Consider the following 16,013-nt stretch of genomic DNA (forward strand, 5'->3'; position numbering starts at 1 on the left):
TTTTTCTAAACCATTCTTAGCAGTTATTCATGCAGGAGGCTGGCAACACTCCATGCATGCCAGTCAGCCCAGCACAGAAATTGAAGGCCAGACAACATGACATGCCGCAACTGTGTCATTGAGATATGGCTGCCAAAAATCCATGTTCCCGTAATACTTAAAATGATATTCTTTACCCCTAAAATCTTGATCCATTCTGCACTTTCTGGCATTCAGCATTGGTAAAGCATGGTCCTCCACTATTACGTTTCTGAGAACACAAGGGGTCTGTCAAACCTTGCATCCTCTATCCTGTTATATCCTTGACAAACACAGCTAGCGGTGGCACAGTAACTGTATTGACGCACGCATCAGTGACATGCAGTATCATGCGACTGCAACTTGATATTCCAGGAATGGAGATAGCCACCTGTTTCAGCTTTCAAAGCTACACTTTACTTGACAAGCATTGTAAAGTGGTCACATTAAAGAGCGATAATTATTTCTTGTACTCTCAAAGGACACGAGTAATTCATACCATATCACAGTCTCTGTGTACAGCTATCCTTTACAAAAAAAAAAAGAGAAAATTTTGTAATGATACTTCTTTAACATTGCATGACCACGAGCAGCAAACAGCAAACCAAAAACAATGAACCAAAAGCAACAACAAGTCAATTTATTGCATCACCTAAGCCACACTCTTCAGCCTCGCACCCACATGATGCTACACTGCAAAAGCATTTGCACAAATTTAATGACCTGTGCAATTCTGGCCCTCAAAAATTTCCAGAAAGGTGCCGCCACACTCAAAATGATAATGCAAGGTAAGAAAAAAGAACATTACGTGTGGCTGCTGCCTGCTTCATCCATGCTCCAGCTGTAGTAGTTGAAAGGCAAAAGAAATGTCAAACTAACTGGTGAGCCTGTGACAACAACTTGATGCTTGCACCACTTGACAGCACAGTTGACTAAGCAAGAGTGGGTGAAGAGCAAACAAGGGCCACTCTCCAGAACATCACAAGGGCGTTGCCTCTGTGGTCTGCATAAAGACATCCTTGTGACACATGACCATGGGGCAGGCGCTTACAAAGTTAACTGGCACAGGCTGTTAAGCCCCTTGTGTAAAACATTAGGGGCAACACACATGCTACTGGTCTTTTACTCAGTTATGAAGCAGTGACTGGCCTAGATCGAATTGACCCTCCCAGTGAGCCTAAATAAAAACTGCAATGACAGGCAGCAAGAATGTCGTGAAGTGGAAATAAGCGATGAAAGGGGAGACACAATTGTGCAACCTTTTGACACATGGAGATAAACATCCAAAACAAGTTGGCAACTACCTCAGTTGTCTGTAGCTCCAATGGCAGGGACCTTTCCAGCTCTGGCGGTTGATGGCATATTTCGCAAAGCCCCACACGACATGCAGCACAACATCCGAGCCATTTAGCTATGTGGCCATCACATGTGACAGTTACAGCAGCGCATCCGAGTAGGAGGCGACGGAGCACGTGCACACGCACGGTGTTTACAACCTTCATAAAATTGATAGAGCCATGCCTGTGCATATCTGCTAGCTGTTCATCAAAACATCATTAAAGCGCGACGCGTGTACATGGATACATCTGTGGTGCTAAAGAATGTGCAGCAAAAGAATGTGTAGCTTGCATTAGTTACCTTCTAGCAGAGTGCAGTTTACAAGCGACCTCTCAAGTTTAGCAGCACGAAAAGCATTAAAGCCCTTTAGGCCTTCATGCACCCAAACAAAACGAAAGAACAGAGGTAAACAAGGCTTCTTTCTCACATTCCTCAAAGCAGCACATTTCAAGTGGAGTCTTAACAGTGGAGGCAGTGTAACAAGAAAAACGAAATAAATGAAAATATAAGAGGCATCAGAAAACACTACTGCAATCGCAACAAAATTGCATTTATTTACAAGCAATGAAATAGTACCTGCACCTTTTGTCCAAACATGCTCCCACCAACGCCTACACTGCAAGGAGCTGGCTGAGTGGCATTAATGAACAATATAATGCTATTCAAAATTTAAATCCTCATCTCCGTCAAAATTTTACATGACTGCACTTGCACAGCAGTTGATCTACCTGGTTAAAAGGAATAATAATTATAAACATGTCTGATTGTGTGTAGTAAACATATTTTTCAACAATAAAACAGCTATGATGCACTGTACAGTGAGTGATTAGCCTAACATTTCCAGCAAACAAAAGCAAACTAATTGAAAGCCACTCTTACGCACATGTTCTGTAAGGCACCGAGGCCTCTCGTCACCCAGCTGAGTAAATTTGCAGGCTTTGAGAACAGTCACTATTCTTCTACAAGTCTATGTGAGGAACAGAACCTCACGCCACACTCCTTGACTAGAAGTCACCAGCACTTGTCCACGACTTCCAGCTCAGTCTTCTCAGCACACCACTTCATGCAGCCCAGTGAAAGCACTTTCCACAAACAGAACTTTTTTGCAGTTGGCTCCAAACTTCGATTAAGAACGGAAGAAAACACTGCTTGAAAATCACGAGATGAAAGTCCATTTTTCCAGAGCAAAAGGATGTGGAAAAAAGTGGTAAATGGAGCCACTGGAGGCTGCCATTCTCTGGATGAAGGCAGCAGGCATCATCTTGACGACCTGCTCACCACTGGAGGAAGGAAGGCCCTCAGATACGGAAGCTCTCGCACTTGCCGTCAATATGGCGCAGGCGCAGGTAAACATCAGTGCCGATGCCCTGGAGCGTCTCGAAGGACAGCGTACCACCAAGGTACTCGGCATAAGCACGAGACGTGGGAAGCCCGAAGCCAAACCTGGGTGCGGGAAAAAGGGTAACTATTTTAAAGTACTGGTGTGCCAGTAAAAAGGACAAATGTTAAGAGAGGACATGGAACACAGCAAGAAATGCATCTCGGGACAACAAAGCAGCCGGAACAAATTCTTTCTGGACTACCAAAAAATCCCACATATCGTACAAGTCTGTTTTAGATTTTGGCACATTTCTTTCTCGTATTTTATTTGGGTACTGAAATTTCAGAATGTTTAGAGCATTTTGGTTTTATATGACCAAAATGCCCCCAAACCGTAGTACTTATTTTTAGTCATGTTATACACCGACAAAACTTTCTTTTCTGTATTGCTGCCCCAAAATAGCCCCTAGTATCATACTTGGACTAGTATTATATGTGAGATATTATGGTAACATTTGAAAGCATGAATTGTGGCAGCTCATGAAGCACAAAAAGGAAATAACGCCAGCCTCAGCAAAAATACCAACAGAATTTTCTACTGGCTTAATAGACCAGTCATATAGGTTCTATTAGAAATGTATTGGAACTCTATGGGGTTAATTTAGATTCTATTGGTATCAATAGGGTCCAATAGGCAACATCTATTTGTTGCCTATTGAATGAGTAGAGTTTGTATTGGTACCGATAAGGTCCGATAGGAGACTAGATATCTACTTGTTGCCTATTGGACTGATAGGTTTGTATTGACACCTAAAGGCCTAATGACATCTATTTGACCAATAAGTTCGTATTGGTAAGCGGGAGCTACTTGACTACATGTTTCCTGTTGGACAGATAGCGACTGGAAGCATAAATGATGAAGCTGGAACTACATCCAACAGTGCGAATTTCCCAAATCAGTTCATTGTACAACTAGGAGAAGCGTACAATAAAGCTGTGGTGGTCTTGAAAATTGTAGACGTCAAACTGCACGCAGTTACAAATCCATCGGCAAGCTCCATTTTCTTCCTGCCCTTTTCGACCTGGGTAATAACTGCAGCCATACCCTGTAGCATAATAAATTTCTGCTTTTTTGCCGGAGGCAGCATCTTAGCAGGCTGACAAAGCAGGCAGTCTTTTGCCGTGCACAAACAGCAGATGCGCCAGCCACACACAGCAACGATGCTGCACGCACACAACCATGTGAGTTGGTACACAGAGTAGTATCGTCATCAGGGTTGTACGAGCCTTCTCATGTGGATGTCGATCTGGCTAGTCAGTGGGTATGAGTCAGCATGCCAAGCAGGCATTAGCACATGCTGTGATGGCACACAGGATTATAAAATATGCCCACTGTGAGGTCGGCTCTGGTTTGTTTCTCTCTTTTTTGCAATTAGATATGCTAATATTGCATTTTTGGTCCGGACACTAAGAGTCACCTGTTGCGATGGGCAAACCACTGTTGTCACTATCATCACCATCACTGTCGCCTGTTGCAAGGTGCTGTGGTGGTAGCTTACGCAATTGAGGAATGCGTTTCATCAGTTTGTGCCCGCCTGTTGTTAACAGCGCAAAATGTAGACAAGAGACAAGACAAGAAGACAGCACAAGCGCTGACTTTCAACAACGTTTCCAGCAACAACAGCAGGATGGAAAACCAACAAGCCCAAGCTGCTATTCTAGCGAAATCAGTTTGTGGACACAGTGTTATGTGAGTACATTGCCTGCGGACTGTCCTTTCAGAAAATTTCATAAATGAGGGATTGTTGTAAAAAAAAAGTTATACCAAAAATATATTGTTGCGGCAAGCATTTCATTGCCTTGGTTGGGATATCATTATCGTGGGTTTTGACTGTATATGCTAATAGTTTTGTACATGGTGAAGCAGTCTGAATTGACCGTTTTTGTGAGCAAGGAGTGGAAAAGGCCTTAGATGGAGTACTATATGCTACCTGTTTATCCCATTTTAAGCGTGCCCACGAAGCTCCGCCTACTAAATGTGATCATGGCGTGCAGTTCAAATTTAATTTTGTATGCTCACGTAGACACCATTATTTCCAGTTTTGGCAACTACAACACGCCAAATGCGGTTGTCCTCAGCTAGCCGTAGTGTGCTCAGTGAGTGAGCTCATTACGGCACCCCGCGGTGGCTGCAATAGCTACGCTACGTAGCAGACCGCAGCTAACTGCAATTGTAGAGCATATGCATAGCATCTGCTTTGTGCACGACAGGACTTCAGCGCAGGCCCATGTGCTCCAGCCTGGCCATGCTACATGCTGTGGACTGGCTGCATCCAGCAGCAACTTGACTGGCAGACAGACAGGAGGCACATCCAACTTCCGCATCTTGAAGCGCTGTCAATAGCTTACTGCAAAGCGATGTCTGCCAAGGTGTCTAGCCAGGAGTAATAGCACGCTGGCAGGTGTACGTGTGTGCATGATTCAAGGCTAGTTGAGTGATCAAAACTAATCCAAATTGGCAAGACCCAATTGCTACAACACTGATGGGCTGGATGGCCAGAGTTTAACACTTTCATGGCCGCGCTTATTCCCATTGATAGCACATTATCGATGGTTACAAATTCAAATTTTGCCGCTCTGAGAGCTTCTGGACAGCTAGCACCATCTAATGGGTTAAAGAGAAACTATTTTATAGGTTTCGTTGTTGTGTTTCTCTTTTCTACCACGTGGGAATCTTTAAAGCACCATCATAGTCTGGGTGATGAGCGCTTGTAGTTTCGAAGATGGCATCGACGTTGCGTGCCGCTGCTCCACAGAAATGGTGAATTTTGATAGATCCCAATGCATCTGGGCTCAAATTTCTGGATGATGGTAGCAGCACAGACTTGGAAGACGACTTCGATTCGTCAGACTTTAGTACAGATGGCGAAACTGCGTCAAACCGTGCCGGAACGTCAACAGGCATGCGTTGACTTAGCTTTCTTCTCAGACCATTTCATCGCTGCCACGCATTGATCCAAGTATATCCAGAATGTTCTAAAGGTCACAGTTCTTATCTGCAGGGTGTCAACATCGTTCGGACAGGATTGCACAATGGAATGAATGGCCAGCGGCTGTACAGAAAGTGGAGTTTTCTGCACGAAGACGGTCGGCAGTGGACCTTGGCATCGTGCTCTGCAATGCTGTGCAGCGGCTTGTGAGGGCGTGGCGGTTTACTAGGGCTAATGTTTTCCTATGTATCTAAATAAATTTTGGGCATACAGAGCTTATATACTTGCAGGATTATTGCATATGGCCCCTACGTTCAAAATGTATATCTTGAATTATTTGTGTTCATTTTGTGCAAAGCAACATTGATGTTTCGTGGATATTTTTTGTTTTTGTTGCAATTCTTCTTGTTTAATAACATCTTTCATACTACTTTTAATGTATATGTTGTTTGAAGTTAATACCATTTGAAAGATCATTCCTTCCTCTACAATTTCATACCATACACTTTAACATCAAGCATTTTCTATGGCAGGAAAAAATTTATTTCCTGGACCACCCAAAAACTACCAATTTTCGTGTGGTCACGACAATGACTTTCAATGCCTGTGGTCACGGCTGAGAATGAGCAGACGATAGCCGAGCTCTTCTGGAAGTACGTACTTTGTAACGAAATTCAAAAGCAGGATTTCGCTTACTGATCCAAGCACCCTTTTTTATTGATGTCAGTTACTGGTCAATAGCAGTCGTGCATGGGAAGCTGGTATACGATAAAATATAGCAGTAGGAAAAGAGTGAGGAGCACACTTCTGTTGAAAAGAGAGTTTTTGATAAAAAGGTGACTTCGTGCTCCACTTGCGATCTCCGTGCACTGTGCATGACTGCAAAACTTGGCTGAGATGTTCACAGCTTCGTATGCTATTTGTGGACTATGTTTTTTTGCTAAGCCTAAGTAGAGGTTCAGGAACACTTTAGCATAGATTCACATAATGTGCAAGATCAACATAATTTTTCTTGAATTGTGCCTCGAATAAGCTAGTTGTCGTCGACATCGTCTGCTGTCGTCATCAATGTATCTTGCTTTCGTGTTTAATAAACACAATCAACTCCTTTTAATTTGACTTCAGTTAGTTCGAGGTACTGCTTAATTCAAATGCACTGGAAAGTCCCGGTGAGAAACCTTACATTGCGTATATGGAATAAAAAAATTGTTCTGTTCTATGGTGAAAGCATCCTGCTTCAGTTAATTCAACCCCACCAACCCGCACCGGTGCCCCTTTATGCATGTAGCAGTTACGAAAAGCTTGAAACCCAATAAATTCTGCAGATGGTGCTAGTGCTTCCTTAGGCGTGAAGCAGTTTTACACTACTTTTACTCTAGTTTTCCTTTCAGTCAATGTCGAGGCAGTGTTTAAATATGTTGATGCTCTTTGGCACATGCCGATTAAGTTGCGCTTCGTGAGGAAGAAAAGCAAGTGCACACTACAGATAACTTCAAGCAATAAAACAAATTTGTTATTTTGCTGCTCAAGTCAGCCTTTCAGATAATTCAAGCAAATCTTACATTTCCACAAGGGCTGAATTAACAGGAGTCAAGTGTACTATGTCGTATTAAAGTGGAAAGTTGGGCGAGTTCGTATGCATTCATAATAGTAACAGCACAAACAAAACGACTATGGAGTCAAAGGACACAGGACAGTGCTCGTCCTGTGTCCTTTCGCTCAGTCATCATTTTGTTCACACTGTAACCATTATGAATGTACTATGTCTTTAAGCACAAAGGCCATGAGCAAGTTTTTCACGTACCCGTGCATGGGTCCTCCAGCTGGCCCATCAGTGGGGCTGTTCATCATGGTGCCCAGCAGGCCACCATCATACTGTGCCTCATAGGAGCCAGCCGTCGAGAAGTGGTACTGCATTATCTGGCCCAGGTGCTCGTGAGAAATGCCACCTCCACGGTCCGATATCCTGCGAGCACAGTCCGGCAATTTCAAACTTGGTGAAAAGCAATTTTATACAAAGGCTCGCTTTTGGTAGGCCTAGATTGACCGAAGCATACATGACACATAAGAAAAATGACTCGTGCATTTTAAGATCATCCCACAGGAAGTAATTAAACAAAGGCAAACAAGAGACCTACCAGGCAGGAGCCAACATTTCAATAAAGAAACTCCTTTTCATCAGGGCTCCTTGTCCCAAAGTCTCCTTGTTGAAACATTACTTCCAGGAATTTCCATGTCTAGCCACTGTCGCCTAAAGTCTCCTCCTCCTCCCTGTATATCCTTAATTTCATTAGGACTTCCACACAAGTGGCACAATGCTTCACAGGTGTCCTCACCTCTCACCATCCTGGTGAGAGCTGTCATTTGTGCTGTCACGTCTTTGCATCCTTTGACAACAGTAGACATCTACGACTGATTTCACTTTTTCTGACAGCCTTTTTTCTACAAGCGCATAGGCAGCAATAAGAGCCACCTCTGAGCCAAAGAGAGAGAAGAGGCAGGGAGATAAACCAGAGATACACCTGGTTTGCTAGCCTGCTATGGGAGAAGGATATTAAGGGTTATGGAAAGAGAATGAAAAGGACAAAAAAAAATACTGACCAAGCTAAAGCATTTTCTTAATCTTTCAAGGAAGAGTCATAAGTCATAAAAGCTCAAATAAATTACTGCTGCAACTACTACTATGAGTCTTACAGAACGATTTCAAAAATAACATGACAACATAACAGAAAGCATGCTTTACTGCACGCACATAACTTTTCTATTGTACTTTCTATTTATTTAAACACTAAATTACTCACAAGATTTTGAACACAAATGTAGCAAGTGGAATAAAAAACACGACTTTGACGAAGATTATCCGGCAAGTCTCCAGCACATTCCAGCAGTCAGAGCTGCCACCTTTTAAGTACCTAGAGCATCACATAGCACACACAGTATCGCACTGTGTATTTCCTGCTGTTACACATACGATGCAGTGAGGGCCACTTGCCAGCAAAGCTCAGTTATCTGGCAGATGTACTAGCCATATTATAAGCAATGAAATCCAAAGGCAAATGTCATGTTATGTTTGACATGTGTTTCCAGATTTGAAGCACAGTGTTTTCTCTCGTACAGTAGAATTCTGTTAATTACAACTCCACAGGGACCAAAAATTTGTTCAAATAAAATGCATTTCTAACCAAGGAGAGCCCCTTTAAACATACCGCCCAATCAATGGCACGGTACAGCAAGCAAAACCAGTTCATCACTGGGCTTGTATTGAAAAAGTTGTCTTTCATCCACCAGAACGCAACCACATGTACCTGCAGCCTAGGTTTCTGAGGACAGTGGCTTGAGGAGTGGCGCGCCCGCATGCCCAACCCAATGTTGGAAGCCACGTGATCGAACGGACTACGTGCTATGAAGGAAGGGAGGGCACAAGGTGCAGTAACGTCATCAAGCACGCTAGGGGGCTCCAACTTTATGTACATAAAAAAGGAGGGTGCACACTCCTCTGCTTGTTCCGGTTCAATATTGGCTCCCCGTGTGCCTTTCCTCTGCATTTTTACTTTGGCACGTGCCTTTAAAGGTGGCTAGCAACGCATGAAACCCTCACCTTTGGCTCGAGTTTGTCAAAAAGGTATTCCATGGAAGGCAGAAATTTTGTTCGAAACATCCATTCTGTGGTTTTTGGATATCAAATTTGTGGGACCTTTTCTCTATTGAAATACACAGGACTTTGTCAGGACCAATAAAGCAGTTCAAATTATCCGTCAATTCGAATTAGGAGATTTCGAATTGTCAACATTTTGCTCTAAATACTTGTACATGCGCACACAAGCTCACATTATGTTCATGCAAATAAGCCAGTAAAAAACAAACTAGCAGCTTTGCTACGCACCTGATGATGAAGTCAATGTCATTGTTTGCAATGGTGACAGTCACTGGAGGGAGGCTTGATTCCGGGCTGTCCATGTGGTTTTCCACTGTAGCTCTGAGCAGGTCAGAGAAGAAACAAAAAAGCTCTTTTCACAGTCATTTTATAAGAAACAATGCTTGAATGGAAAACTGTTTTTCTGGTGACTGCACACCACTGCCAGCAAGTTCTGTAAGAAAGTAAGCAGCTTGCTACAGGAGTTCCTATTCTAGGGCAAGAAAGTGGGACCTGGCTCCTCCTTGATAACAAAGTCACGACTAGAAAAGAAGCACTGGCTGTTGACCAAGCTTCATGCCAGTTGTGCAGTCCTGAGACTCGGCCGTCGACTATATTTCTGGTCACGATTATGCCAATCTTATTTTATTGCAATGGCCTTTAAATGACCTTCTTTCAGAATGTTTAGGACGTACTACAGAAACATCTACGGTACAAACTTGGCTCCATCTCGCTATGTAGTCTACTAGGACACAAAAGCAGCTGCGACCAAACACCTCAAGTGCGCTGGTGAAGGGCTTCACAAAGATTCGGCCATGTGCTGGAGTGATTGATGCTCTGCACCCCGAGAAAAAAGGGGACAGCACTGAACGCCCACGACAGGTCAACGTGCCCTTACTTTCCCGGCAGAGGAAAAGTCCTCGTGCTGCAGCCCCTGTCAGAGTGCAGTGCACCTGCATCGAGGCACCGAAGAATCTCCACTTGGCCTCAAAACTCACCGCACAGCGTTCTTGAGCAGCTCAGGAATTATGTAATCCAAGGGCATCTGAATGTAGGGGAAGGAGCAGTTGAGGTGCCCGTTGTACTTGAAAGGAGGTGCTTTGCCGTACTTGTGCACCGACACTTGCCTAAAGGAAGCGAGAACACAAGACTGTCAGCTGCTGGCAGCAGCACTTCCAGCAGGCCATTTTACCACCACCATTTATCTATTCCTCGAGCGCCCCTTTCAAAGTATTACACAAGGGAGTGTGGCCCTGAGAAAGCATACATCAAAACATGGCTGCATGAACATGTAAAACAACTAAAATATTTCACATGACAGAAGAATATTAGAATGCATAAACTTGAGTATACTAGTTTTTAAAATCGACTGTCAATAGTTGCTTGACCTACAAAGGTTACGTTGGCAATTTGATCTAGTTACTGCTGCTCCCAAACAAATTTCATAATGCTACATAACAAACGTACACCCACTAAGGCCTAAGCTCATGAGCAAAAAGAAAAAAGAGAAGACAATGCCAGACTTGTTCGATGTTTAAGAATTGTAACCAAATTTTCAACTAAGTTTCGAGTGCCTTACAAACCATTCCTCTCCTCAAAAGAGGAATGCAGTCACAGCACCAGTCCATGTCGTTTCCGCGTTCCTTTCCTGAGTCTCTTCTCATTGCGCTGCACAAACTTGCACAATTTGCAAAGATCTACCAACTAGCACAGAGCGGATTCTTCTCCCAAAACACCTTGCATACCTAACAATGGCTCGTTCAAGAAATTAACAAAGCTCTGATGGTTTTTGACAATGCATCTAATACTACTCGCACATTTTTAATTTTGCCCAGACTCATCTCATCGCTCCAAACATGCCCTCCAATTTCAGCACATTAGAGTTTCAATTCTCATGCAAGTGTTAAAAATTTCTGATGCAGAGCTTTTATTGCTGACACTTCTGGCATTTGCACTGCACATGTGCCACTAATGCCACTGGCCGTTAATGTTTTCCATCAGTTCTAGTCACAAAACCAACTTCACTGTAAAATGTAAAGAAGAACAAGAACACCACTTTGTAGCATACTTGTTTGCAAGGTTCACTCAAACCTGGCACTGACATTTTAAAAATTTAAGCAACTATCTCAATGGACAAGCTAAGAACTGAGTACAAAAATGCTTGCCTCTGAAAAAGCCAAAAGGCAGAGTTTCGCTTACAGGCATACATTTAGCACGAGTTTTACATAGGGCTGTGTCATCATTTAAAAACAAAAAAGCACATTAGGTATAAAGTTTGTGTCCAAGTCTTATACCAACACACAAGCGACTCCTTGCTAGCATCAGCAGAGGATAGAAGATCACTGTAAAGAGAGATTTTTTTATTCACAGTCATTAAATAATTGTGATGAGACTCAAAACAAGTGGGAAAGCCAAACATGATAAACCATACAGTTACCAATGATGAAAAATACAAGAAATTTTCAAGCATTAGTTTAGATATTGTGATAAGTGGCCACAGAATGTCTACTGTATGAATAATCTTGTTATTTATGGAAGTTTGTAAAATAAGCCTATGAATTTCAAACTGCTTTAACTGAACACTACTTTGACATTACCTGCACAGAATGCATGTTTCAGTAGATATTACACCATGATGCTTGTTCGATTAGCAGTACATGTTATGGAAGTGTGATTTGTTTACTAGACAGCCAGTTTCCAGCAACACTGTGTGGAGATAGCTCTACCTGCTCTGAACATTTAAAAATTAACTAGTAGTACGTATAAATGCCAGCAAACAAAATCCAATATCTATGGTTTACCATCAAGTACCCCAAAAATTTGCATTTCCTAACACCATGAAGCACTATAGTATCACAGCCCCAACATGGCTTATTATAACTGTGGCAAATACTATCATCCAGCTGAGCTATATTTTCAGAGGTAAGTATTTTTCATGACTGTATGACGATAATGATATGTGGTGTTTTATGAGGCAAGGGCCAGTCACGGCGGAAGAGTGCCAAGCAATGATGTTATGTACTCGACGATGCAAACAATGGCAAAGAGTAACGTGGCTGACTGTAATGATTTAAAGCGGCTGTATAGGGGCCTAAAACCAGTAGCAAGACAAACATAATTAAAATAACGGCCACCGCCTGTGAGGCATGCTATAAACCAATAAGATATACTATGAAGGAGTGTAATACTAAAAATGTGAAAATGCCGCCAGCAGTGCTACCTAATCGAGGTCCTTAAGTGCAAGGGCCTGGAGGCACATGTGATTCAAAGCGCTACTATTGCAGCAGGAGTCTCTGACAAGAGGCCGTGCTACAAAACTTGCGGGCCTATAATTTGTAATGCGCTAACATCCTGCAGAAAGTTAAAAAGTGATTTCCTGTGAAAACACAGGTCAGCACCAAGGAACGTTCCCACATGAAAAGGAATATACTGTCGGTAGAGTAGACGGAAATGTTTTTTCCTTTCAGATTCCACTTCCCGAAACTCCAGCAAGACATGACCGAGAAGAAAGGGGGTTAACCGAGGGGCCCGATTTTTATTAATCATATCATGGGAAGCCAACAAACAAGGACGCCAAAGACAACATACTGGAAATTACTTGTACTTATTAATTGAATCAAAGAAATGATAAATTAATGGCAATGAAAGTGGATGAAAAAACAACTTGCCGCAGGTGGGAAACGATCTCACGTCTTCACATTAGGAGCGATGCTCTAACCAATCGAGCTCCTGCGGCGGTGTTTCCCCATCCACTTTATTGGGCATTTATGTTTTTACTACTGTAACTAACCTTGGGAGTGTTAACCAATGCCACCACTCACAAACCTTGGCGGCGGATGTGGAACATCAGCGGAACACCCGCGGATCAGGGGAAATGGTGCCGTGGTAGCTCAATTGGTTAGAGCATCACATGCTGTAATGCAAAGACATGGGATCGTTCCTCACTTGCGGCAAGTTGTTATTTAATCCACTTTCATTGCCATTAATTTATAATTTCTTTAATTCAATTAGTAAGTAAGGACAAGTAATTTTCCCTATGTTGTCTTTGGTGTCTTTGTTGGCTTTGTTTGCTGGTATTTTCGCTCGTTGAATGGCGTCACTGGGACCATCAGGTTTCGCTTGAGAATTTGAACTCCCATTTCCTCAGTAAGTTTTCTTACGCACAGAGAAAATGGTTCTCCAGCTGAAGGTTGATTATCAAACAGTGCAGCAGATGTCACTTCATTTATGGCTAGATAAGAGGGATGGTCGCAGTTTACGTTAACTTTAAGAAAGTAAACTGGAGTACGACTTCTGAAGATGAAGTGACCACTCGCTATCTTCAATGTAAGGACTCTCTACAGGACTTGTCCTCAAGGAACCGGTCGCCTAGATGATGGATAGGGTCCAACATCTTTAAGGTGCTTAGAGTGGCAGGCTAGAGCCCTGCACTGGCCCAGGCTGACCCGAAAGTGCGGGCCCGGCCCGGCCCGCAGGCTGGGCCCGGGCTTGAAAGCGTGGGCCCAGGCCGGACTCGGGCCCGCTCATTAAAAGGCCTAAGTCGGGCCTTCGAGCACACGCGAACATTATGCATTGCATGGTCTAAGGTATTAGAGAGTTTTAGTTTAGGGGACGCAAGCGGGTTGCGTACGCAAGAACTAGGGGCGACGGTACTTCGCATGCGCAGACTGCTACGTCTACTTGCGTCCTTGGGTTGTTTGGCCGGCCGAAAACATCGCTGCCCCTAAGTGGTCACGTTACCCACGTGACTCTCGCGGTGTAGGAGAACTTACGAGTAGCTAGCGGGTAGATCATCTAACAAATCTTTTACCAAGTGTTGACAGACATTGTTTTTATATATATTAGAGAGGTTTAGTGTGTCCGGTATTCGGATAAACGCAGTTGGGGGAGAGCCATAAACGGGAGCATCCTGCATGGTGCATCCACCTGGCGGCGCAAAGCTCAAACGAACAAAAGCAGCTAATATTGCTGTAATCAGGTCTATTCTACTTCGCTGCTGGTGTAAGTTTTCGGCACTGGCGTAATTGTGTTGCTGCCAAAAATTTACACCAGCAGCGAAGTAGAATAGACTTGGTTACAGCAATATTAGCTGCTTTTGTCCGTTTGAGCTGTGCGCCACCAGGTGACTGCACCATGCAGGCCGCTCCCGTTCATGGCTCTGCCCCAACGCCCCAGCCTGCATTTATCCGAATACTAGACACTCCAAACCTTTCTATTAACTGCTTTTAATAAGAATAGTTTGACGTGCTTTACTTCATATGCTTGATTTCATGTTTTAAAAAATGATAACGCAGAAAAGATCCGACGTTGATGGCACTGCGAGCGCATGCGACCTCACTGCAGCTTGCGTTTGTGGCCGCTAACCTATAACATGTTCCTGCTTGCATATGCAAACGCAAACGCACACAAGCGCTAGGGGCCCCAACGCCTTGCATCCGCTAAACTAAAGCTCTCTATTTTGTGCCAAGCTGAAGTGACATGTGCAAAGAGCTTGCTCTTAGTATACCTTACTAAAGAAAAGTGAAAAACAGATGAGCTTGTAATTTTTATGCTTTCCCCCAAAAACGAACATTGCTTCCCCGTGAGGAAAAATAACTTATACAAAAAAAAAAAAACGATCTTCAAACAATTTCCATGTTACTACCTTTGCGATTACACTGTTACCACTCTCGATACTATTACATTATTATAGAGCTACTGTGAAGGATATCTATTTCTAATGGTTTATTTTATGCTGTATGCTCATGAATTCGCCTGTATGTGTATATATATACATATATATATATATATATATATTTGCATACTAAATGACCTCATAGGTTAAAATTGTACGATCAAGGTAAATACATGCGCACCAGCAGAAAAATAACAGCACAAGCAATGGGCCAAGATCACGGATGTTCCCACGGGAGGAACAAAGATTTTGGTCTTTTAGTGTTTATACACTGCAACTGATCAGACCCCCTGGCGGTGAGGTTGACACATACGGTACAATCTGTAAGTAAAGAAAGATTTTTGATGTTGCGCCTATAGAGGTATAGACCGCATTATACAGGGTGTTTCACTTAACTTGCGCCAAACATTAAATATACACAAATGCTTCGTAGCCCAACAGAACCAAGGTAATTTTGTTTGCCGTTGCTTGTAGATACGTTTGTAGATACGCTTGTAGATATTTTTTCCAATTTGCCTAATTAGATAATTAGTCTTAATTATTAATCAACTTCTCAATTATTATAATTAGATGAAAAGTGTCAATGAGAAAATTGTAGAGCACCATAGGGAACTCCCGATACAGCTTTCTGATGCTCAATACATGCAACATAAAGATGTTTTTTCGAACATGAAAGAAGCCCGGGAATACATGCAAAGTGCCTCGAGTGGCCAGTCGTGCGGCAATTTTTCATGTATTCACGAGCTTGCTTCTTGCTCGGAAAAACACATATGTAGCACATATTGAGCAACAGAAAGTTGTATCGGGAGTTTTTCATGTTGCTCTACAACTTCCTCATTGACACTTTTCATATAATTATAATAATAGAGAAGTTTAATAATTAATTAAGACAAGTTATCTAATTAGGTGGATTGCAAAAAATAACCTGAGTATCTACAAGCGATGGCAAACAACATTACCTTGGTTCTCTTCTATCGAGCTATGAAGCACCTGCATATTTTTAAACTTTGGCCAAGTTAACTGAAACACCCTGTATATG

The 16,013-nt window shown here is 42.8% G+C and overlaps 1 protein-coding gene across 1 annotated transcript in view; it reads right to left on the minus strand.

The window, feature by feature from the left end:
* Nucleotides 1–642: 642 nt before the first annotated feature.
* Nucleotides 643–16,013, minus strand: part of LOC142576619 (branched-chain alpha-ketoacid dehydrogenase kinase-like) — a 116,028-nt gene continuing 100,657 nt past the window's right edge. Inside the window, exons 8-11 of the mRNA XM_075686822.1 lie at nucleotides 10,299–10,427; nucleotides 9,550–9,642; nucleotides 7,471–7,632; nucleotides 643–2,799 (exon numbers count right to left, since the gene is read on the minus strand). Coding sequence (XP_075542937.1) covers nucleotides 2,655–2,799; nucleotides 7,471–7,632; nucleotides 9,550–9,642; nucleotides 10,299–10,427 — 529 coding nt within the window. The 3' untranslated portion in view covers nucleotides 643–2,654. The remainder of the gene's footprint in view (nucleotides 2,800–7,470; nucleotides 7,633–9,549; nucleotides 9,643–10,298; nucleotides 10,428–16,013) is intronic.

This window comes from Dermacentor variabilis, chromosome 3, assembly GCF_050947875.1.
Source record: "Dermacentor variabilis isolate Ectoservices chromosome 3, ASM5094787v1, whole genome shotgun sequence".
Lineage (NCBI taxonomy): Eukaryota > Metazoa > Arthropoda > Arachnida > Ixodida > Ixodidae > Dermacentor > Dermacentor variabilis.